Source organism: Phyllopteryx taeniolatus, chromosome 11, assembly GCF_024500385.1.
Source record: "Phyllopteryx taeniolatus isolate TA_2022b chromosome 11, UOR_Ptae_1.2, whole genome shotgun sequence".
In the NCBI taxonomy this organism is placed as follows: domain Eukaryota; kingdom Metazoa; phylum Chordata; class Actinopteri; order Syngnathiformes; family Syngnathidae; genus Phyllopteryx; species Phyllopteryx taeniolatus.
The window spans coordinates 27,786,997-27,812,702 of NC_084512.1; the positions used below are offsets into that span (position 1 = coordinate 27,786,997).

Sequence of the window (25,706 nt, forward strand, 5' to 3'; positions counted from 1 at the left end):
AATTGGTGTGTTCAAGGAGACAGGGTATGTATTTTTCTGGTCTTTGTTACCATGACAACTGTGGCGGAGCTAGGGCGTTGCGACAAAGCGACCAGCTACTGAGTGTCGACGACTTTTCTGAACGCTCTAGCAATAATTTTGGGGGAAAAAGCTGTTGCCACTTTTTTGTTTTGTGTTGGTTATTGTAATTGGAGATTTGGAGATGTCCACGTGTACACCCCATAATTATTATGTAAATTTGCCCTACTGTTACATCTGATTGGGGCGGCGGTAAACAAGGTCTCACTCACAAACACATTTTCAGAAATAGCCAGAAAACTGTGTCAGATCTGTTATGTTTACATTGGCATTCCTTATCTAACGCTGCACTGTGGCAATCTCGTCCGAACTCAGAAATCGCTAAGCAAAATTAAATTCAAACTAAAGATATGCAAATAAACACGATACGGCCCTAATATGCATGTCAGAACTGCCAACTTACAACCAAAGCCATTTCCACGGCTAGAACAGAGAAAGAATTCAGCTCGAAAATGCACAATGCCTTCCGGCTAATACTTGCTGTTTACACTTGTCATGTGACCAAGCACGGTTGCATGTACATGCACATCTGGCAGAGACTCTCCGTAAGTCCCACTAACAAGCCAGGCTAAACTTAGTTAGCCCCTCGGTCGACTTGTATCACTTCAACGTACTGTACTTCCTTGTCAGCAGTGAATACTTTCAGGGCTTTGGCGGCACCTCGTGGCATCTTAGAGCGTGAAAAACGTCATCCAATCCACCAAATTGTGTCACCGCCGCGGTGTCTCCTGGCTAAAGTTGGACGCATTAGCTTGCTCACCCTTGGCTGCAAAGCTTTAAGCAGGCGTCGCGGGAGCCCCAAATGCACCGGTAGGGCGTTAATTAGAAGCGAGCCATGCCTGCTCGTAATAATACGACGATTACGGTCGGGAGATTTGTGGCTGCCAAACCTCCCTGGACCGTTGAGCGCAGAGGAGCAGCACCGGCTTGTTTTCTTGTTGAATTAATCCAGCGGCGGCCTGTGCGTTTGGTACCAGGGCCTTCGGTGGGGATTTACCCGACTTAATCCATGATTAATAGCACCGCTGTCGTGTCGCAATTATGGAAATCGGCAATACTAGACAAAAAGGCAATTTAACAGCACGCAACTGTCCCACGGACATCTGGAGCATTTTACAATCAATATTTACTAAGTATCTTCTCACATGACAAAACAGAACTAAAATATATCTTACCAGACACGCATATCGCTACAAATGTGTTTTGCTAGTCAAACATGGCTGTTGCAAGGTTTGCTCTGACAACCAATCAGTGGACGGCAAACTTATGACATCATCAAGGACCAGTTTGCGAATTTGAAATTTGATTGGTTAAAGAAACAATCTTATTTCTAATAGTTGGAAGTTCCACGGGCCAGCACTACTGACTGTGAAGGCCCTGGGCAGATGACACGGACACGGCAACACAAAGATGCTGAAATCTGATTGGACAAAAAAAATGTAACATCAACAAACACGTAGTGCAAGCAGTGCAGCCAAAACAAACATTATGACAATTGTACATGACTACCATTTGCACCCCTAAAAGCTATAACTAGCAGTTCTACTTATGTTGAAATGTAAAAAAAAAAAAAAAAAACTAGCAGCCCCCCCGATCAGAACCCGAGCGGTGTTCTGTTATTGGACTTCTGTGCTCATCACGGCTTGTCCATAACGAACAACATGTTCAAGCATAAGGGTGTCCACACCTGCACTTGACACCAGGACACCTTTGGTCGCAGTTCCATGATCGACTTTGTGGTCGTGTTATCGGATTTGCGGCCGCATGTGTCGGACACTCGGGTGGAGAGAGGGGCGGAGCTGTCAAGTGATCACCACCTGGTGGCGAGTTGGCTCCGATGGTGGGGGAAGATGCCGGTCCGACGTGGCAGGCCCAAACGTATTGTGAGGGTCTGCTTGGAACGTCTGGCGGAATCCCCCCGTCAGAAGGAGTTTCAACTCCCAGCTCCGACTGAACTTTGCTCGTTCCGAGGGAGGCGGGGGACATCGAGTCCGAGTGGACCATGTTCCGTGGCTCCATTGCTGAGTCCGTCGACCGGAGCTGTGGCCGTAAGGTGCTCGGTTCCTCTCGTCCTATCGAGACCTTTTTGGCCTGTGGGACTCCTGAGGCAGCTGATGGGTACCAAGCGGAATGCAGCTTTGGTGGTCGCTGAAGCATAAACTCGGGCATGGGAGGAGTTCGGTGAGGCCATGGAGAAAGACTTCCGGACGGGTTCAAGGAAATTCTGGTCCACCATCCGGCGTCTCGGGAGGGGGAAGCAGTGGACCATCAACACTGTGTATAGTGGGGATGGGGCGGTGCTGACCTCAACTCGGGACGTTGCGAGTCGGTGGGGAGAATACTTCGAAGACCTCCGCAATTCCACCGACACGCCTTCCCATGAGGAAGCAGAGTCTGGGTTCTCTGAGACGGGCTCTCCTATCTCAGGGGTTGAGGTCACTGAGGTGGTTAAAAAGCTCTTCGGTGGCAAGGCCCCGGGGGTGGATGAGATTCGCCCGGAGTTCCTCAAGGCTCTGGATGTTGTGGGGCTGTCCTGGTTGACACGCCTCTGCAACATCGCGTGGACATCGGGGACAGTGCCTCTGGATTGGCAGACTGGGGTGGTGGTCCCCCTTTTTAAGAAGGGGAGCCGGAGGGTGTGTTCTAGCTACATCACACATCACATTCCTCAGCCTCCCTGGTAAGGTCTATTCAGGGGTGCTGAAGAGGAGGGTCCGTCGGTAAGTTGAATCTCAGATTCAGGAGGAGCAGTATGGTTTTCGTCCTGGCCGTGGAACAGTGGACCAGCCCTACACCCTCGGCAGGGTCCTCGAGGGTGCGTGGGACTTCACCCAACCAGTCTACATGTGTTTTGTGGACTTGGAGAAGGCGTTCGACCGTGTCCCTCTGGGGGTCATGTGGTGGGTGCTTCGGTGGGTGCTTTGGGAGTATGATGCGGGCTGTTCGGTCCCGAACGACCGGAGTCAGAGTTTGGTCCACATTGCCGGAAGTATGTCGGACTCGTTTCCGGTGAGGGTTGGACTCCGCCAAGGCTGCCCTTTGTCACTGATTCTGTTCATAACTTTTATGAGCAGAATTTCAAGCCGCAGCCGAGGCGTAGAGGGGGTCCGGTTTGGTGGCCTCAGAATTGCATCTCTGCTTTTTGCAGATGATGTGGTTCTGTTGGCTTCACAAGTCGTGACCTCCAACTCTCACTGGAGTGTGACGCGGCTGGGATGAGAATCAGCACCTCCAAATCTGAGACCATGGTCCTCAGTCGGAAAAGGGTGGCGTGCCCTCCCCGGGTCGGGGATGAGATCCTGCCCCAAGTGGAGGAATTCAAGTATCTTGGGGTCTTGTTCACGAGTGAGGGAAGAATGGAACGGGAGATCGACAGGCGGATCGGTGCGGCGTCTGCAGTGATACGGACTTTGTATCGGTCCGTTGTGGTGAAGAAGGAGCTAAGCCGAAAGGCGAAGCTCTCGATTTACCGGTCGATCGACGTTCCTACCCTCACCTATGGTCACGAGCTGTGGGTCGAAAATGAGTTTCCTCCGCAGGGTGTCCGGGCTCTCCCTTAGAGAACGGGTGAGAAGCTCCGTCATCCGGGAGGATCTCAGAGTTGAGCCGTTGCGCTTCCACATCGAGAGGAGCCAGATGTGGTGGCTGAGCGCATCTGATTCGGATGCCTCCCGTACGCCTCCCCGGTGAGGTGTTCCGAGCACGTCCCACCGGGAGGAGACCTCGGGGGCGACCCAGGACACGCCGGAGAGACTACGTCCTTCGGCTGGCCCGGGAACGCCTCGGGATCCCCCCGGAAGAGCTGGATGAAGTGGCTGGGGAGAGTGAAGTCTGGGCGTCCCTGCTAAAGCTACTGCCCCCGCGACCTGACCTCGGATAAGCGGTACAAAACGGATGAATGGATGGATATAACATTGCTTTGAATGTGACATCACTTCCTGTGTGTCTTCTTCTCTAAAACAGCCTTTGTTAACGTATAAGCTCATCCTCTCTGTTTGCCGAACTAAATTCATTTTATGATGGCAAATTGTGGAAAACTTCCAAGGCACATTTTTGGTCTTCCCTGTAACTACAAATTCAGTGGTGTTGGACCACTTCCTGTTGGGCAGGTGGTCTATTTACTGATTGATGGAGTGAGAGGCAATAGAGAGGAAAGACCGGGAGAGAGGGAGGAGAGATTTAACTGAAAGAGAGAGGCAGAGGAGAGAAAAAGTGAAAAATCTCTGAGCCATAATCTTCACGCAGCCTGGAGAGGCTTTGCCAAGCTGACCACGCACACACACACACACACACACACACACACACACACAGCTGCGTGGGCTACATTTAAGACAGAGTGAGAATCAATGCGAGCACTGCCACTATGCATGATAATGAGAAGGGCCTTCTGCGTGTGTGCGTGTATGTGTCTGCGCGTGTTCGCAAGCGACACTGTGTATGCGTGTGTGTGTGTTCGTACTATGTTTGTGTGCGCGTGCAACTTCAGTGTTTGGGTTTGTGTGTGTGTGTGTGTGTGTGTGAGGTCTAATCCCAGCTAAGTCTATTAATGTGTGTCTGACTGTGATAGCCAGTCGACGCTTGATTGTCATGTCCGTCCTCGTGGTGGACCCGCGTATGCGCGTGCGTGTAAGGAAAAAGTCCAGAATTCCACCAGGGAGCGTCAAGCTTGAACAAAAGTCGCTCCATTGAATGTGCCCACACACGGTGGACTTGTGTGTGTGTGTGTGTGTGTGTGGTGAACTAGAAAACAATAGCGACGAAACCATGGCTAGGAAAAATGGCATCGACAAAACGAGAGCGATGGAAATTACAGCAAGGAAAAGATAGCGAAAAAAACGATAGCTGGCGAAACGAGAGCGAGGAAGCGATCGTAAACAAATAGCGACGAAAACAACAGTGTGAAAACGATCGCGACGGAACCGACGTGAGAAAACGATGGCAACGGAATGATTACGATGAAGTCATAACGATGGAGTGAGTGCGACAAAATGGTAGCGGCGGAGCGATCGCAATAAAACGTTAGTGGCAAAACAAAAGCTATTAAACGAGAGAAAGAGTAGATGTGAGAAAGCGATCGTAACGAAACGTTACGCGTGTGTTAATTCGAGGGCCGTTGTGTCGCACACTCCTCTATTTGTCTCCATCTGGCTGCGCACACACAAACACGCTTGCATACGCACACACGCGTTCGCGTGAGCTCGTCACCCACGTGGACGAGTGGCTGACAGCTGTCAATCATTCACGTCTTCCGTCATGTGATTTAATTCATTCGTTGAGGGATCATCGCAGCAGTCGTAGTAAAGTACGTTTCGGACAAAGTGTTTGTGTGTGTGTGTGTGTGTGTGCGCGCGCGCGTGTGTGTCGCAACACATGCAGGCCACTCAGGACGGTGATGCAATATTCATATCAATATGGCTGCTGTCTCGTCATCTTTTTGTGGCGGCAGGGCTCATTAAAGGGCCGAATCGATTACTGAATCGATAGCGGAGCATTTAAATCAGAATCAAAATGAAATGGAATTGCAACCTAAAGAAATCCCCAAAAAATCAAACTGAATCGTGAGGTTGTTAACAATGCGCGGGCCTTCTAATCGCTGATTTAAAGGGACAGTATCTGTTTGTGCAGTAAGCTTTAAAGGTCATTTGAAGAGACAGTAGCTACACCAGATGTTACCTTAAAATGTGATTGAAAGGAACAGTAGTTGCAGATGACCTTATGAAGTGATTTAATAATGTGATGTATATCACTGTACTCTGAAAGATGACTTTATGGAACGTTAGACGGGTGCCACCTTAAAAGGTGCTTTCAAGGGACAGTATCTGTGCGCTCAGTTACTTTAAAAGCGAATGGAAAGAGACAGCAACTGTGTGTTACCGTAAAAGTTGATTTAAAGGGACAGTAGATGTGTGCTATCTTAAAAGGTGATTTTATAGGCAAAGTACCCGTACTGATTTGTTTTAAAGAGACAGTAGCTGCATGTTAGCTGCATTTACAATGCATGCAAATCAAATCAGCTAAGCGTCACTTTGTCAGGTCGGAACTGACGTCTCGAGTGGCTGTTTGGGCCGTCGTCATAGCGACGGTGAGTCAGACTAAAAGGACTGTGACAGAAAAGTGCATCTGCAGATATGGGTTAGCAAAGGGTTGTCTGTTTAGAGATTTATTTCCGCCACTCGGGGGCGCTGTGGTTGCCAGTCTAAGGACCGGCTGGAGATTTACCTTGCATTCAAGTGACCTCAACGACGTGAGATGTGGCGGGTCAGGGTACGAGACCATGCTGACGAAGCATCAGCGCTTCTCCTCGCGCACTTTTCTTTTCTTTTCTTTCACTACCTCTCATCTCGTCGCTGTCGTTACTTTTGATCGTTTTTAAAGTAATGTTTCCTCTCTGTCGTGAAATGGAAGACAATCGTATGACATCACTTGGAGGAAACGAAATGAAGACTCGCTTGCACCGTTGTCCAAGGAAGAGTTTATTTGTCACTCGCAGTTGAAGTTTACTGTAAAACCGACACATAAAACTAAAAACAATCTAACGTTGTGTATTTAATGTTCAACCAAACCATGCATTAACAAAAGTCTGTTAGCTTGCCGCTAGGCGGGCTTACGGAAATTAGCACAGAGGGCCCGGCAATTATAAACCTTCGCACAACTTCAACGGGAGCAGAACACGCAAACTCCATACAGGCGGGGCCGGGATTTGAACCCCGGTCCTCAGAACTGTGAGGCAGATGTGCTAACCTGTCGCCCACCGTGCCGCCTTATTGTAAGGAATAAAATAAAAAATTGTAAATTACTAATAAATACTTTTTTTTTTTTTTGAGCACATAAATAATACAATTAAAAGGATTGATTTTCCATTATGTTTCCCTTGAGCACAAAATTTTGCACACCCTCGGGCTAAAGTCTCTCTCTGCGAACGGTTGAGTGTCTTGGACGCGACAGACGGAAGACAAACCACAAAATTCTCCGCCGTCCTGCGTCCATTATGGCGGGAAAGTCCCGCCTGGATCGTTACGGGAGCCGCTGTAATTCCATTAAGTCACGACTTATGTGGCATTATTCCATTAGATCAAGCAACATTAAGTCAGGACTTATGTGGCATTATTCTATTAAATAAGCAACATTAAGTCAGGAATTATGTGGCGCTATTCAATTAGAATCAGAAGCATCCCATTTGCAGGATTCCGTGAAAGGCAGCGGCGCTTAGCGTCATGTCGTTCAAAAGGCCGCGAGGCCGCTTTAGCCGCTCGCCAGGATTTGTCCGCGTCCATTATAGTCCCCGCCTAAATTAAAACACACTTGGGGTTCAACTGTATGGATTGTTTTGTTTGCTCTTTTTAAAGACCTCAAGGAGATTTGATTAAAGAAGACAATCACATTTCAAGGGGAAAAAAACCAAAAACAACCTTAACGTTTTAGTCCAGTGGAAACTAATTTTACCTCCACCAGGCATTAAAACACAAGGCAGGTCAAATGTTGTATGCTTTTGTTAATATGAACTGTGTATTTGTTTGCGACATGATTATTGTTTCTCACGCTGGTGCCTTGAGACACGAGCAGTTTGTCAGCCATTCAAATAAAATGGCTTCAAACTGATTAATGCCACACCCAGTTAAAGTCAGACAAAATAAAACAAAGAGAGTTAAACCGTGTGTATTGGAAACAACCACATAGTTTTTCCTGAGGAAAGTCTCCTTAGCTTAATGCTAACAAACAGTTAAAAACGCCATAGGTGGGCTAACCAAACTAGCGTTGATGGACACAATTAGTGAATCCAGCACATACAGAAAAATACTCACAGGCATATACCCATGATAAGTAATATTACCGCAAATTACTGACTCACTTACAGTAGATGTGAAATTCGTCTTTGTTTGTTGCTGCATGACTGTATTATACTGCCCCCAGGTGGCAATGAATTATGATGTAGAAACTGTTGAATCTTTACATTTGATTGAATTAGGCTCGTACTATATGTTTTTATCAAGTAAAATTGACACTGTGCTGTTTGCCTTATAAAGCACATTACAAAACATTGTGTTGCTTTTTTGTGAGGCTGCAACGCATTAATGGCACTTCCATTCATTTGAATGGGGAAAGATGATTTGAGGACACTGTATTATTATTATTACTCGTAGTAGTAGTAGTAGACCTCAGAAACTACTCGAATAATTACCGCAAAACCATCCATCAACTAACCAACCATCATGGTTGACCGCTTTAATTCACAGCAGACATTAGCGCCACCTACAGGACGCACATAACTACTGAGTGCTGTCACGTCATTTCTTTCCAGATGCTGATCGTTTGAAAGGATCTGACGGTTATAGCGCCACCTGGCGCTTTGGCATGTGACTGACAGCCAAAATAACACAAATATCACTGTGTTATATTAAAACATAATTAAAAGAGAATAATAAGATAAACTGGTTTTATGAAGCGTAATTACTGTATGTCTGTGTGTTGGATGTGAGCCTTTAAGAGGCGTGGCCTAATATTTGACATTAGGAACGGGAGTCGGGCTGGCTGGTTCGTCTGCGTGTGAGCATCCGAGTGTGAATGGTGGCTTACAGCAGCTCCTTGCGAGTCTTTTCATTTTTGTCCCACTGTCGTTTCAAAGTGGCAAATAAGTCAAGTTGTAATCTACCCGGCAACAAAATGTGACATCTTTTTACGTCTGTTTTGCGCACGAGCGGCTCGCGGTTCAACTCCTGTTCGGAACTTGTTCTCTTTTGTTGTGCGTGCAATTGTAACCATGGCAACCAAACGTCTCCCTAAGTGACTGCAGCCAACCAGGAAGCTGAAACGAGCGCTAAACTTGTCATTGATGTGTTTTAATGAGCGTCGTTCGCAATGTTAGAGGAGAAAAATGCATTTAATAATTCATTTGAACGGCGTTTCTAGAACGGTTCCGATAAAAAGTGACCTGGAACTTGACTCCAAACGTTCCCTCCGCATCTGATGTCTCAACCTCGTCTAATAACTCGCTCGCGTTTCATTGTTTTGCGCTTTGATGCTGCGTGTTGCCGCTTAGCGCTCGCCGGGCTCGTCTGTTGCTGCCGGAAAAAAACAAAAACAGAGATCGGCATGAATGAGCGCTAATGTTTTTCTAGCCAATTAGCTACTTTTTGGAACCTACTTCAAACCGAGACGTCTCGCCGCTCTCGTCTAACGGAACAAAGCTGACGGCGGCGCCTCATTGCGGATTCGACGCTGTGAGACTCCAAAGTGTGCGACTGCTTTGTGAGCTGAAAATGAACTTGACGACTGACACGTCTTAACAGGGGACCCTCCGGCGAGCACACGGCCGGCGAAGCTGTTCGCCCCCCCCCCCCCCCCCCCTCGGGGAATATGCGTGCGTGAGCCGTAGCACGAAACGGGATTACAGTTTGAACTCCGCTGCCTCTTAATCTAATAGACGGAACTATACCGCACAAATGAGCTCGTTTCCATCCGGAATCAATGAATTTGACAATTTGGAGGACAGATTTCAAACAGATCTGTTTGTGTGTGTGTGTGTGCGCGTGTGTGTAATTGTCCGGTCAGCCGCTCAGATTGCGGATCAATAGATGCGATTAAAGGGTCCGTTAGCAATCGGAAGGCATCGAGACGCCATCGCTGGCACGCACGCAAATGAAAAGCTCCAGTGTGATAAATATCGATATCGATCGAGCGTGAGCATGGAATACAGTTCACGTTAGTTACGATGATCGTTCGCAAGCCCCGCCCGACTTAAGTTTTCCGACGCACGCGCGTTGAGCAGATGGCGCACGCGGTCACGCCACGCGAGGCTGCAACACCGACAGCAACATTTGTTGTCATGGTAACTGACATGTCTGAAATGAACTCATTATGGAGTGAACTTAGTCAAAGTTGATGGATATTTATGAAGAGATTCTTTATGCAAAAAAAGGCTGTCAAAAAATTCTCTGACCAGGTAATAAATGTCGCGTTTTACAGTAAAACGATTTTGAACTTCCTGTTTAAACTTCCGCTGCTACTGCAGGTAACGAGTGGGAGGAGAGACGAGCCTCTAAAAGAAGAAGTTGCAGCTCTGTGAGAGGCAGCGGCCTTGCTTGTTTGGCGGTGACCAAGTCCTCAATTCCTGAAAAATCAAACTACGATTTTATGGATTTGCTTTTCTTCTCATTTTGCCTCTCATAGGTGGGTGAGGTACATCTATGATGAACAATTTAAAGTGTGCATATAATAATAATATAGATTTTTTTTTTTTTTTTAAAACTCCTTTATCAAAAATAAATCAACAAATACAAATTCTATATCCAAATTATCAGTGTTACAGGAACAATGAAAATCATGAAGCCAATTATTCGCAGTTATTCCAATTTGCATGAACAACATTTGCACACGCAATAAGATGGTGTCCATCCCAAGACTTTTCTCGAGTCAAGCTCGTGTCGGTTGACTCTCAGCTTTGTGTTATTTTCATTTCTTTCTTTATTTATCAGTACGAACCGTGTGTGAGTCACCGTCCTTGCTCCGTGACTTTTTCCATTATTTTTCTTCCCTTTCCACCGCCAGGACGCGTCCCCGTTTCTCTCATAGCCACACTCCGTAAGAAGTCACTTGGTGTGTGTTTGTCACGTTGTGTGCGCAGGATGAGGGCGCCACCCGTCTGTACTGCGAGCTGTGCGACAAACAATACGTGCGACACCAGCAGTTTGACAACCACATCAACTCCTACGACCACCACCACAAGCAGGTGAGCGGGCCGGGCTCACACTCGCAATAGTAATGCTAACTACGGCATCTTATTGTTTTTGTATTTTAGTTTCTTTATACCAAGTGTTAACCTTTCCCGCTACGGTCACCTGACCGTGGTCGGGAGACGCAGGGGTCAACTCCCTTCTCTGAGCCGGGCGGCGGCAACGATAAAGGCACGAAGCGGCCATTTGCCGCTTGAACGGTTTACCCGTAACGGAAGTATTTCCACGTAAATTCCGAGTTTCACGGTGGAATCCGACTCACGCGGAAACTCGTGCTACGTCGCCAGCGTGGGAACGGAACTCGTTCGTAAATCGAGGACTTCCTGTGTCGGAATATATTTGTATTGAGTATCACAGCTTGACCACTTGACTTCTCCGCTACGAGATGGACTTTTTCGACTTGAAAGTGTTCGACCGCAGACAATTTAAGGATTTTATGGCATTGCATGTAAAATAAATAAATAGATAATACTGCAATACTTTTATTTTTTATTTTTTTTTTATTATTTAATATGGGGATTAAAATGTATCTGACAAACTCGTGTGTAATGTATGGAATACAACATAGCAATAAATGCAATTCAAAAAGATATATTCTGCTATATTTGCTATTTGTTTTTATTTTTCGAATTGAATTTATGGAAAAAACAAATGAGCAAATCATTTATAAAAATCCTGTGGCAGAACTTTTGGACCATTTAAAGAATAAAATGAATAAATATACTTTTTAATGTAATAACAAAAAATTCTTGCTTTTTGGTTGGGGTTTTTAAAAAATAAAACAGAGAGTAAAATGAATACAAATTTTAAAAAACAAATACTGTGCAAAATTCTTGAACTTGACATTGAATGTATGATTTTGATATAAATTCATAATTCAAAACACATTTTAAGTAATGCAAAAATTCCGTGGCAAACTTGATAGTATATTTGTACAAAATAAATCAAGTAAACGTGTGATGTGTTTTGACAATCAAAATGAGAATCTTTAATGTCAATAATATTTGCCAATGTCATCTGTAGTGCGGCTCTATTTTGTAACACACACACACACATTACTCAACCCTCTTTAAGTACTTAAAAGTTTGTCTGTGGTTGGGTTTGTCTGCGATATAAAACTCCACTACTTTTATTATTATTATTATTATGATATACAGAATTTTATTGTCGTTATGATTATTATTTGCGATGCGTGTGTCACTATCTGTGCGGCGCAGACCGCTCGGAATTAAGCCGGACGCCACTAAAGCTGACACTTGAGCGCACTCACACATTTACACAGTAGGGGAAAGCTTTACCACTGACTCACACACGCACACACACACACACACACACACACATTGCACTACACACACACTAATGCCCACGTATATACACACACTGCAACGCACACACACACAAGCTAACACGTTTGTTCTCCACTGATGACGTTACTGCGACGACCGTTACGGCGATGTCGTCGTAACCATAACGATGACGATTGTCGCCGCGTCGCGATCGCGTGGGTCGACGACCGTTGCGCCGATGTCGTCGTAATAATTTCGATGAATGCGATTTCAGCGTCTGAAGGAGCTGAAGCATCGCGAGTTCTACCGAGTGTTGGCCTGCAGGAGGCAGCGGAGGCGAAGGGAGGAGCGCAGGGAGGAGCGCTTGCTGAGGAAGAGGCTCCAGCATCATCATCATCCTCCTCATCCTCATCACCATGAGGAGGAGAAAACACAAGCGCGCTGGTGAGGAAGACAAACACAAATGTATAAAATATCCCAAAACACTCGAATATCATTTCCAACTCATCTTACAACATTACCCTTCAAAAGAAATAATGCCTTCCACATGATTGGATTTCACAAAATGCAGCAGAAGTGCACGTGTACATTCACGTGCGGCAAAGACTCTCCGTGACTTCCACTAACAACCCAGACTAAATTAGCTCCTCCCCAATTTACCGAGCTTGTCTCTGATGTATCGCTTCGACGTCCTTCCTTGACGCGAAACTGTACTACTTTCCAATTTGGCTGCAGCTTTGGTGACACCTTGTGGCACCTTAGGGCGTTTTCAAAAAGTTCAAAAAAACCCTTTTTTTTCTTCAGCGAATAGCGAGGGTTAGTTTCACGGAAAAAAAGGTTCATCTTTAAATCGCAAAAGTGCGCAGGTTACTCAATAAACGTTCAACATTTTGTATTTATTTTATTAAATTATTAGTGTATTAATCATTCTTAAATTATTACAATGCAATTTCAAAATGAATTATATTTATAAAATGTCCCAATTGGCTGGAAATAATATAATTAAAATATGTATAAACAATTATAAATACATTGAGCATATTTATAAATTGTATTAAATAATTGGTTAATTGATTATATTTAAATTATTTTTTTAAGCAAAAAATAAAATGAGAATGAATTATTATATATTGTATGCATGTATTGTATTATATATATAATATATATTTTAATTCATTTTATGAAATAATAGGTTCATTCATTGTTTAATTATTTAAACAAAAAATCAATTGAATTATGATTCCATTAAAGTTAAAATAATAATAAAATACATATACCTTTGGAAAAATTGTTTTAACTTGAGCACAAAAGTTTGCCAACCCTACTCTTTTTCTACGCTGCTCCGCGATTGGCCGAGGCGTGGCTTAGCGACCTATCCGTTAGCAGTCCAACACAGGGGAAGCCGAAGACTTGACGTGCAAAACGTGCAACGCCGTGCTAGAAATGAGAGGCCGCTGACAAACAGACGAGCGGAGCGCCGAGTTTTCCGAGCGCACGTGAACGCAACCCTCCCCCTCGGAGCAGCGAGTCGCAACCGGAGCGCGCCCACGCAAGAAGAACTCCAGCCTCTGCCAGAAAGTAGTCCCCCAGGAGCACATCACACTCTTGAAATCCAAGAATGAAGGCAAGAATTTCAAAGTAGCTCGGCGGAATACGCCGTAAACGCTTCATGTGCCGGGAAAGAAGATCATTGAGGGGGCGCTCGCCAGAAAGCATGAAAATCAAAATAAACTACAGTCCAGAGGTGTCAGATTAATTTTTGCGGTGGGCCACATTGTAGTTGCGTTTTCCCTCAGAGGGCCGTTATAAATGTGAACAAATATAAATGTGAAAACGCCTCATCATTTTATTACGTCTAACTAACAAATTGATGGATAACTACATTTTGAAAAGCAGACGTCAACGATGATAGTAACTAAGAAGGGCTTTGTAACAAAAAAAAATGCTCGCAATATCGCAACATCAATATTTAATACATATGACAATTTGAAATTTTGAACAGATTTTAGCAACAATCGTGGAAGTTGACACAAGATTTGCTGTCACGGGCCACATAAAACGATGCGGTGGGCCGGATCTGGCCCCCAGGACCTCGAGTTTGACACCGGCGGACTACGCTGTAACATTAGGCGTATTTAATTCAGTAATTCCTTCATGTGCCACTAGAGGGAGGCCACAAGTTGAGAATTGCCGATGGAGGTGAACGTAATGACTTTCAGAAATCCAAGGGAAAGCTTGCACACTTTTTGGTTTCGTCGACTAAATTGACTGGAGTTTATGTCGGCTATAATTTTACGTTCTTTTTCGTCAACTGAAACTAGAAATTGTGAAATTGTGGCTAAAACTAAGTTACATTTCAGTCAAAAGGCTTTGACTAAAACGAAATCAAAATGGTTCGCCGTTACAAGCACAAAGACGCAATTGATCACAGTCCCAATCATGTTTACAAACATCCAATTGTTTATCGTCTCAACTGCAAGCACACAGTTGTTCACAGTCACAACCCCACACGTACAATCGAGGACTCACAATCCGCAACATACAATTTTGTTTACGGTCACAACCGCAAATATGCAATTGGCGCCCATCGCGGCTCACGTTCCCGCCGATGCGCAATTTGCAGTCTGCAATGAAGCTAATGTGCATATTTTGGGAATGCGGGAGGAGTACCCCCCCCTCGCAATTCGAATCCCGAACGTTTAGCACGTCTGCGAGGCAGACGTGCTAACTGTCAGAAAGTCGGGTTTGATTAAAAGAACGAGAAAGTCGTGTTTCAGCACGGCTGTGCGAGGACGCCGCGCTGCCGCAGAGCGAGCGAGCGAAGAGCCGAGCGTGACCAAATTGATTTCCAGCTTTCGCTCTCTTCCTCATCCCCACCCCCTCATCTATGCCCCCCCCCCCCCCCCCCCCCCACCCCCCCACCCCCACCGCAGCGCTCCGGGTTCGGGCCCCATGTTCCGCTCCACCACCGTGGCGGTGGAGCCGGCGAGCGCGATGGAGAAGTGGAGCGACGTGCACGCCGACAGCAGCGACGCCGTCGGGGCTCTGGGGAGAGGTAAGAGCTCTTCATCCGCTGAAATCGCTGAAATACTTGATGAGGGGATTTGCTCCATCACCGTATCAATGCGTCACATCATCAAACGCATCGACACACAAACACGCACACTCGTCAGTCCGATTGTGTCAACATCGGCCGTTTTCCCGACAGTGCCGTGGAACAAAGGAGAAAGTAATTGCCACCTTGTCAAATGTTTCTGTTTTGGAATCGTTTCCCCACTTTAATGTTTAAGATCAAGTCAAGGATGCAGGTGTACTCCACGGATGTGCGACCCCCAAAAGTACTTCATCTAATGCGGAGCACGGTGTCAAGGTTGGTCATATTGAGGATTTGCCGTGAAAAAGCCCCTCTTGGCTGCTGGCGGCGTGAATTCTTACCCCAGTTGAAGGTTGAGGCAGGAAGCAGCCAGAAATCAATTCAGGAAACTTCCTGTCACACTTTCGCTGAAGTTTGCGCCGGAACCTCGACGCCCAGCAGAGCCTCCGGGCGATTGAAGCGCTTCAGCTCGCTTCAATACTATTCCTATTTTGAAATCGTCGCAAAACAAGCAAAAGTAAAACAATGACTCTTTTCCTGAGTATTGAGCATTGAATATCATTCAATTGTGTCGGGTGAACAGGGACTTTGTTTGGTTAGAATTGAAGACGGAATTCTTTGGGAAAAACAATAATGAAGTGTATCATCAGTGGGAGTTTTAAAGAAATGACGAATGTTCTCAAAACATTGTCACCGGCGCATAAATATTCATCAATGTTCGCCAAGGTTTGTCCTTTTTCTCAGCAGATGGAAACATTTGTTTTAAACATCCGCAATAACGAGGAGGTCGAGGAGGAGGAGGAGGAGGTTTAGATGGAGGAGGAGGTGGTTAGGGAAGAAGAGAAAGTTTAAGAGGAGAACCAAGTTTAGGAGTGTGCGGAGGTTTAGGGTGGTGAGAAGGAGTTGTCGGAGGAGGAAGCGGTGCACGAGGAAGTCGCCCATTTAACATTTGCGTCCTCGTCCCTAAACGACTGCCCTATTCGAAGCGCACCCCTCCGCGGGTGCATAAATCCTGCGCTGGGCAGATGAACGCCTGGCAGCTCGCTGGAGGCGCCCCGAAACCGCTCTCCAGAAATGGATATTACATATGAAAGAAAAGTAAGCCTCACATTCACCAGCGCGCTTATTTCTTCTCAAGTGCGTCCCACGCTCGTAAATCACATTGCGATGTGTGATGAGCAACAAAAGTGACGCCCAGCAGCCAGATTGCTGAAAATCATCTTCTCCTCATCTTTGTCTATTTTCACATGTAAATGTAAACTGTCTTGTAATCCTCCATTTTCTTTTCTTTTTCCCCCTTCCTCCAGATCCTCAAAGCTCACTGCTCCTTCCTCTGGACGCCGCACTGGGAAGCCGACTCCTGAGCGACATCACGAGCAAAAACGCCGATAGCGGCCAAAGCGCCGCCTTTAACAAGCTCCCTTGGGCCCCCAGTTTCTTAAGCGACACCATTCGAGCCAATAACATCCCCCCGAAAGCCTCCCTCGCCAGCAGGGGGCGCCCCGTTTGCTTCTCTCTGCCTAAAAGGAGCTGCGTTCTGCTGCACCAATCGGCCGCCGTCTTTATCCAAGCTGGGCGGAGTTCGCGAGACGGCCAAAAGACGACCCAAGAAGTGGACAGAAAGGTCGCACCGCAGCGGATCTCGCCTGCGCCGTGGGGCCACGCTTTGACCAGAGAACTGGATGACAAGATGAACGCCGCCTCGTCTTTATGTAACCGCCACCACGGGACCGGAGTCCAAGTCCGCGTGGGAGGTGGGACGGGTGCCCGAGACACCGGTGGAAGTATGATTAGAGCTGCAGTCGTTGGTAGACGTGTGGCAGAAGCCCAAGACGGAGGTGGAAGCGGGCTTGGAGCCAAAGTTAGTATCGGATATGGAACCGAAGATGGAGCCCGAGTAGCCGGCCAAAGTGGGACAGGAAACCAAACCAATGTAGAAGGTAGGACAAGAGCCCTGAATAATGGTCGAAGTCGAACTGGGGCCCAAGTTGCTGGAACACAAACAACCGGTAGAAGTGGGACTGGAGCTGAAGATGGGCGTGGAAGTAGAACTGTTGCCCAAGACATTGGTGACTGTGCAGCTGGAGCCCAAATCAATGCAGAAGGTAGTACCAGAGCCCAGGGCTGTGGTCAATCTGTGACTAGAACTGGAGTCACTCAAGATAGTGGCGGAAGTAAGACTGGAGACCAAATAATAGGTCAAAGTGTCATGGGAGCCCAAATCAAGGTGGGAGGTAGTACCAGCGCCCAGCACAATGGTAGGTGTGGAACTGGAGCTGGAGTTAGTCCTGGACTTGAGACTCGAGCCATCCAAGATAGTAGTGGAATCAGGAATGAAGGCCAAGTTACTTGTCAAAGTGGGCTAGGAGCCCAATTCTTTCTAAGCTGTAGCACTCGAGCCCAAGATCAAGGTGGAGCCCAAGTCATCGTTGGTTGTGTCGCTGGCGCTGAAGACCGGGATGGATGTGGGGCTGGAACTGTCAAAGATAGTGATGATAGTGGGATTGGGACCCAACCAGCTAATGAAGGTGGGACTGGATCGGATCATCACGTGACCAGCAAGGTTCCAGTACTACTACCACCCACTTTGGCGTGTCCAAGTTCTGGCTTTGAAACCTCCGCCAAAGCTGATTTTGTTCAAAAGCTACATTGTCCCACTCCCGCTGAGATCCAACAAGCAGGATTTGTGAACCGAGCCAAAGACGTGGGTCAAAAACAATCACCTAGTTCTCCTTCAGGTCGGCCCAAGGAGCCTTTTTGTCCTGTCCTGAGCCGCGACGGCAGCCGCGTCCTGCTGTGGCCCTCGGAGATGGTCCGCTACACCAAGATGTCGCCCTCGCTCTCCTACAGCGTCAACCCGCTGCTGTACGACTTCCGAGCGCACGCGGGCGCCCGTAGGGAAGTGGGGAGCAGAATAAAGCCATTAGTGATCAAACACGACGGCTGCCGACAGAAGTGGGAACGCGGCGGGGGAGAGTCAGATGAAAGCCAGGATGAGAATGAAGGAGGACAGGCGGGAAATCCTCTGGCAGTCGCGGGCCGAGGCGAAGGTGGCAAAGAAGTCGGCAAAGAATTTCCACATGCCGACGCGTTCAAAGCCACCCGTGTTGGACCGGGGAAAAGGAGGAGGAGGAGGAAAAGGGGAGGGCTGAGGAAGAGGGGGAGAAGGAAAAGAGGAGAGGAGATGAAGAGGAAAGAGCAAGGGAGGAGGGAGATAATAACTAGTTTCTGTGAGATGGCGAGGCTGGAAAGAGAGGACGGCGGAACAGAAAAACGGCTATTAAGTCATCTGGCGGCGCGGCGGATGCTCGCAGGCCTCGGAAAAACGCCGAAGCGGGAGGAGGAGAGATTGATAGCGGAGAACGACGCGCTATTAAGTCGTCTTCCCGCGAATCGGTGTAATCGCTGCATGCGGGTGAACGTGGGGGCCGGCCGGCCATCATCCTCCGAGCGACGTCTTTGCGGGGGTGCGGCATGTAATGCGGCGATTAGCCCCGCTATCCGGACGCCACGCTGTCTCGCATCTACGGTCGACCCCGCTGGCGCGGACACGAGGCCGCGACGCAAACATCAAGATGGAGACGAGCGAGGGCGGGAAGCTAAGAAGTGCGGGAATCCGAGTGAGATTAGAGCTCAGGAGGCGAGAGTGTGCGAGGCGGCGATTAGCGGTGTCTCGCCCCCCCGCAGAGACGCAGCGTGCGAACGCCAAATCCATCTCTCGCCATCTCGACACGCGGAAGCAGCATGCGATGCAGCGATTAGCCCTGACCCCCTTTCTTTTAGACGCCCAGCGTGTGCTCGCAGACAAACGGCGGCGGGACGTAATCGCCCTATTGAGGCACAAAAGATCGAAAGCGACCCGAGCGTCCCATCGGGATGCACAAACACTACACTCACCTGCGAGGATCTTTCACAGGAAGTGAGGTGCGGCGGCAAGAGGAAGTGGACAGAGTGTCTGGAAACCAACGCCTGGAAGAAACGCAAACGAGGACGACGACAAACCAGAAGAGTTGTCGGCTTTGGTTTCAGGAGAACTTTGGACTCAACGGAAACCAGCGACGGAAGCAGCAAAGAGGCAAAACCAAGAGACGTCTCACCTGACACGACAGATAAAGTAGGCCAGGATGCTAACGACGAGCTGTGCCAAGATACCGACAACGCCGTCAGCGATAATGGAATACTCAACGACACGCGTCCCGAGGACGCCGCTCATGAAGACGACATCATCGAACCGGAACGCCCACACGGCAGCAAGGAGGCGAATCCCAACGACTTCTCACCTGACAGGACGGGCAAAGTGTGTCGGGACGCGAACGACACGAGCCAATCGTCTCGCCTTGATGACATCCCGGGACGATTTAGTCCCACCTGTGTCGTGCCTGATGGCCGTCGTGAGAACGTCCGAGGAGTTGGCATCGACTCCGTCGATGCGCCTCCTGAGGACGAAACTCATGATAACGTCGTCCCTGACGCCCCCATTTCAGAAGCCAAACCCCCTCAAAGCGAGGGTGACAATGAGGGTCGGCATTGCGAGAAGGACAGGTCGCCGGATGTCTCCTCGCCGAAGGACGAGCGTCCAACCGGCAGGCGTCAGGAGGGCAGGACTGTGGAACTTTTCTACCCAGAGAAAGGGCCTCGTTTCCCCCGTGGCCTCCCTCCAGGGTGTGTCCCCCTCCGGGGGCCTCTCCTCCTACCGGCGCCTTCCTCCTTCTCCTTCCATCACACAGTCATCCAGCACCACCTATCCCTCGTGCCCCCGCCCCTACCGCTCCCCTCGTACCCCCACCTGCTGCCACCCTTCGCCCCCCACCCCCTCGCTCTAAATCCACCACCGCCGCCGCCATCTTTCTTCGCCTCGCCACCCATCCATCTCCTGGACGCTCCGTATCCCCTGGGGACGGAGTTTCACCCGATGCTGAGTCGCCACCTCCTGGCGCCCCCCCACCCGGCCGCCCTGCCCTTGCAGGTGTTGTTCTAGTTGCCATTTTGGAAAGGCTTTCAAGACGCGCAGAGTAAAAATGCCAACGTCATTGGGTGGACTCCTTCACTCATTACCTGCTCCCTAATCACGTTACAGTGAAGCCCCGCCCCTTTACGGCAGCGGATACTTTCTGGAATCATCCGTGATAGGTGGAAATCTGCAGTAGCGAACCCATAGAAAATATGTACAATTAATATAACAATACTCACAGGCATATATTCTTTATCCTCTGCAAAGAACGACGAATGCAACCCCAATTCCAGTGAAGTTGGGACGTTGAGTTCAACAGAAATAAAAACAGAATCCAATGATTGGCAAATCATGTTCAACCTATATTTCATTGAATACATAGCTCCAGCCATAAAATTCCAAGTTCATGATTATTTGCTAAAAATAATCAAGTTTATCAGTTTGAACATGAAATATCTTGTCTGTGTAGTGTATTCAGTGAAATATAGGTTGAAGGTGATTGGGCAACTTCATTGGAATTGGGGTTGTATTCGTCGTTCTTTGCAGAGGATAAAGAATATATGCCTGTGAGTATGATGATTTGCAAATCATTGTATTCTCTTTTTATTTATGTTTAACACAACGTCCCAACTTCGAACTGCGTTCGGATTCATTCACTCGTTCCAAACTCCCGAATCCCCCATATAGATATTAAAAAAAATTATTATTTTTTTTTTTTAAATAGTGGCCCGAGATAGTTCCCCAAAATGTCCACTGAAAAGGAATGAGTGAATGATTCTGAACGCGGCCAATTTCTTCTTCACGCCTTCTCCAAATGAGCCGCAGGTGTGCGGGCGGCGACGTAGTGCGACACACAGCTGTGCTCCTTTCCCGCCCACGTTTTGCATTTCAAAGCAGCCACCTGATTGCAACAACGGTGGGGGTGGGGGGGGGGGGGGGAATGGAAATAAAACTGCTTAGAAGAGGTGAGAGCACCATTTGTACAAAAGTATTGGGACACCCAGCACGTGGAGAAAAAGTGAAGAAAACAACGCGGAGGCGTTTTGCGAGCTTTGGCAGCTTGAGCTCTTTCCGCAAGATTTCCGGGCGTGTTCTTCCACACCAAACTCATCCCAGCATGCCTTTTATGGATCCCGCTGATCTTCTCCAAACTGCTCCCACATAACCGGAAGCATACAAAGCATGTTTGGAAGCATGTTTCTGAGAGAAACAGAATTCGTACCAAAACCAAAGCAATGTTTCCCATGGGAAATAATGTAAATCCAATTCATTGTTTCCAGATAGCCAAAAATATTGACAAATAATACCTTTTATGGAGATTAATTCTAGTTTTGCATACAGAAAACCAAATGATTCATAACATTAATCTTTATCGAAAATTTGGATGGTGCACACAGCGAGGAGACGAGAGAGGGGAGACATTTTCCAAACTATTTCCCAAATTTCATTTCCTTCTCGCTTTATTTAGCAAATGACTGGCACCTGGAATTTTCTGTCGAATTATTTGAAAAAAAAAAAGGGTTGAACAGACGGCAAGATATTCCACATTGCAAACTTTTATTAACTCATTGACTGCCAGCCGTCGGTCAAAGCAGTTCCGCATATCGCCAGCCATTGCGCAACATTAAACTGATCGTTCAAGACCCTCGGGATGTTTCCTTCTGTCAAAATAGAAGCGCTGAACCTACCAAAAAGAAAAGTAGAATCAACAAAAACGAGTTTCTTTCGAGCTTTTCCTGTTCTTTGCTTTGAGCAAAAACACACAACGAGCTTTTTGTGAGAAGAAGCATGCCGAACGGTCCGAGAATTAGGGCGTACGAAAAGCGAGGTTCCACCGCGATGACTTTCTAGGGTGGGTGGGATCATCATCATGGATCATTCGGTAGCGTTATTAAATGTGGTGGACTCCGAACAGTCGATGACATGGAAAACTTCACCTTGTGCGACCTTCTTGAAAACTTCCCGTTGTGTGACTTTTTGCACAAACTTCACCTTGTGTGACTTTCTTGAGAACTTCCCGTTGTGTCACTTTGGCCCAAACGCACACTGTTGACTTTTGTGCGGGGGACGACGCAGACGGGGAACGCGCCTTGGTGCGCCGCTCTTGTCGCACTTTTACGTTGTCACTCCTGCAACGCAACAACAACGACAACAACAACAGCTAGTCCCTTTTTAATTTATTCGCAAACGTTTTTGCTCAAGAGACACATTTGATTTTTAAAATGGACAGATGGACCTGGTCGTTGATGGATTAGGTAAAAAAAAAAAAAAAAAGTGAAATTTGTAAGTAATTTTAATCATAAAACAATATTTCAATGAATTGTATTATTTTGAATTAATTTAATTATAGCTAATTAACCAATTATTAACTGTTTATTTGGCTGTTTATGCTACTATTTTAAAGTTTACAATAACAAAGGTATTATTGTGAATTATTCAATGAGATAAATGAGTGAGAAAATAAGATGCGCATGTCAAATATGTAAAATAGTTCATTTTAATATTGAAATATGAATTCATGCTCATTTTTGACAGTATTTAAAATGAATTTATTTATACTTGATTAACCAATTAATGAAACAAATGTGCATGTAGATTTTTTTTATTTTGCAGATGTTTTAGTATTTTATAATTTACCAAAAATTAAGCATTTCTTTAATTTACTTGTTGTTAATTCTACTAATATTTTTTACTGTATTACAATGACTAAATTCACATGATTTAATTAGATAAACGAAGTCCTGTAATATGATTTGTTAATTTTGCCATTTTGTTCTCTAAAATCGGTTGAATAAATTGTATCTATTCATTTGTGTTTATTCATTCATATAATTGGTTAATTTATTTATTGTAACTAATTTTAAAAAAAAAACATGAATAAAATAAGCAATTTGACATGTACGTTTAACATCCTAATCAATCATAATTAAGTTAAGTGTACTTATTACAATTTAAAATGAAATAAAATAAACTATTCTTCAGCCACTTTTTAAGTTTGAACTCAAAGTTTTGTACAGTCTCTCATGAGGTGGTGTGCCGAACAAAACGTCTGCTGACAGAGATAGTCAATTGCAAATTGGACGTCCCACTCTGTCGCTTTCCTGCACATCTGACCATGTGAAAATGTTTGAAGACTCAAAGTTGCACCACCAACGCTGCTTCCGTCATTAGCCCCGGAAGCAGGACCGTTGTTTGAGTCCCCTGTCGTCATGGTGACGCTGAGAGACTTTCTGACATATGTTGCTAACAAGTGTGACGTTGTCGATTGCTACTATCACCTGTGATTAAAAAAAAAAAAAAGTGTCAACGAGAAGATAGAAAGTCTACCTGGATGTATTTTTGTAGAGCAGAGCCTCAGTTGAATGAGGCTCACGTTTTATATTTTGTGCTCATGCTACTAATTATTACTACTTAGTATTCAAACTACTGCTTTCCTTCTTCTTCTGTTCCACTAATAAAAGGAGGAAAAATTGTTTAGAAATCTTCGGAGCAAAGTAAACATTATTGCTGCGCTTGTCTAGATACGTGGAAATGGAAAATGAATAATAAATCATTAGACTTGATACCAAAGTGTCTTATTTGCTTGTTTGCAAGAAAAAAAAAGAGAACACCTCCGAAAAAAGAAATTGAAGAAAGAAAGAAAGAAATTTGCTTCCCTGAAAAAATGTACTTGAGAATATGCTGAAATAAGAACAATAACAACAACAATCACTTTTTGTCATTTGACCAGAAAAAGAAAAACCACTTGGGAGATGTTTCTTTAGTTGCTTCTAAGCTCAAAAGAATGCAAGTACACAAAATCCACACAGTAAAAAAAAAAAAAAAAAATCTTTTATATCGTTTGAAAACGGTCTTTTCTTTGGTCAGCACACAACGATGTTATTACATTTGTTGAATTCAAAGTCATTATCGACACACGCGCACACTTCAGCAACAACAACAAGAAATGTGTCGACAAACCACGGCAACGTCATGGTTACAGGCTTTACATCACACACATCAGAATGACGCATCGTCATCCTTGACCCGTGCAGTTTTGTGTTTGTGCGAATCGATGCTTGTGAGCCGTTTTGCCGGCGTGACCTTTGGACGGCGCAATTGTGCGCCGCGTGTGACATTCAAGCGAGAATGTTTGGAATCGGCCTCCCGGCGGAGACGCGAAATTTCTTATTTGTTTGTTTCTTCTTTGATTCATTCAGCAAGAAAAGGTGACATTTGTGTGTGCTGCTGGACAAAGACTCCAGTGTGGCAACGTGTTTTCTACAAGAGGGAGACGAAGACAAGAAAGAACAGCAGGAAAACCAAAAGAAGTGAGTCGTGCTTTTCGTCTCTGCGGTCTGGTGACCAGGGAAAAAAAAAAAAAACCTCTTCAAAGTTTAATGACGTTTTTTGCAAAGATTAGAGACGCTTCAAACTCGAGTAGACTAACTCCCATTTTGCTCATTTTGAAGTTCAGGGTTAGGGTTTCAAATTAGGATTTAAAACAGGATTGGGGTTTCAAATTAAGTGTTTCAAAATTGGATTAGGGTTTTCAAATGGGACTGGGGTTTTGAATTAGGGTATCCAAATTGGATTAGGGTTTCAAAACAGGGTTAGGGTTTCAAGACAGGGTTAAGGTTTCAAATTAGGGTTTGAAGACAGGGGTAGGGTTTCAAATTAGGGTTTGAAGTCAGGGCTAGGGTTTCAAATTCGGGTTTCAAGACAGGGTTGGGGTTTCAAGGTCGGTAGGGTTTCAAAACAGTCGTAGTGTTTTATATTAGGGTTTCAAAAATGGGCTAGTGTTTCAAATTAGGGTTTCAAGATGGGTATGGTTTCAAATTAGCCTTTGAAGACTGGGTAGGGTTTTAAAGTGGGGTTTCAAAACAGGGTTTCAAAATAGGGTTAGGGTTTCAAATTAGGCTTTGAAAATTAGATTGGGGTTTCAAAACTGGATTAGGGATTCAATTAAGGGTTTCAAAACAGGGTTAGGTTTTCAAATTAGGGTATCAAAACAGGGTTAGGGTTTCAAATTAGGGTTTCAAAACAGGGTTAGGGTTTCAAGACAGGGTTAAGGTTTCAAATTAGGGTTTGAAGATAGGGGCAGGGTTTCAAATTAGGGTTTGAAGTCGGGGGTAGGGTTTCAAAACAAGGTTAGGGTTTCAAATTCGGGTTTCAAGACAGGGTTGGGGTTTCAAGGTGGGTAGGGTTTCAAGATGGGTATGGTTTCAAATTAGCCTTTGAAGACAGGGGTAGGGTTTCAAAGTGGGGTTTCAAAACAGGGTTTCAAAATAGGGTTAGGGTTTCAAATTAGGCTTTGAAAATTGGATTGGGGTTTCAAAACTGGATTAGGGATTCAATTTAGGGTTTCAAAACAGGGTTAAATTTTCAAATTAGGGTATCAAAACAGGGTTAGGGTTTCAAATTAGGTTTTCAAAATTGGATTAGGGTTTGAAAATCGGATTAGGGTTTCAAAAGAGGGTTACTTTTTGAAATGAGGGTTTCAAGCTATTGAAAGCGAACGCCTTCCCTCCAATAATGACAAGAGCAACCGAGGAGGCAGGAAGCAAGAAGGAAATGAAGGACAAGGA

The 25,706-nt window shown here is 45.9% G+C and overlaps 1 protein-coding gene across 4 annotated transcripts in view; it reads left to right on the forward strand.

The window, feature by feature from the left end:
* Positions 1-21,705, forward strand: part of LOC133485832 (uncharacterized) — a 47,627-nt gene extending 25,922 nt beyond the window's left edge. For all 4 annotated transcript variants that reach the window (XM_061790141.1, XM_061790138.1, XM_061790139.1 and 1 more), the window contains 4 exons: positions 10,700-10,804; positions 12,369-12,538; positions 15,028-15,149; positions 16,496-21,705. In XM_061790141.1, coding sequence (XP_061646125.1) covers positions 10,700-10,804; positions 12,369-12,538; positions 15,028-15,149; positions 16,496-20,166 — 4,068 coding nt within the window. In that variant the 3' untranslated portion in view covers positions 20,167-21,705. The remainder of the gene's footprint in view (positions 1-10,699; positions 10,805-12,368; positions 12,539-15,027; positions 15,150-16,495) is intronic.
* The last annotated feature ends 4,001 nt before the right edge of the window (positions 21,706-25,706 follow it).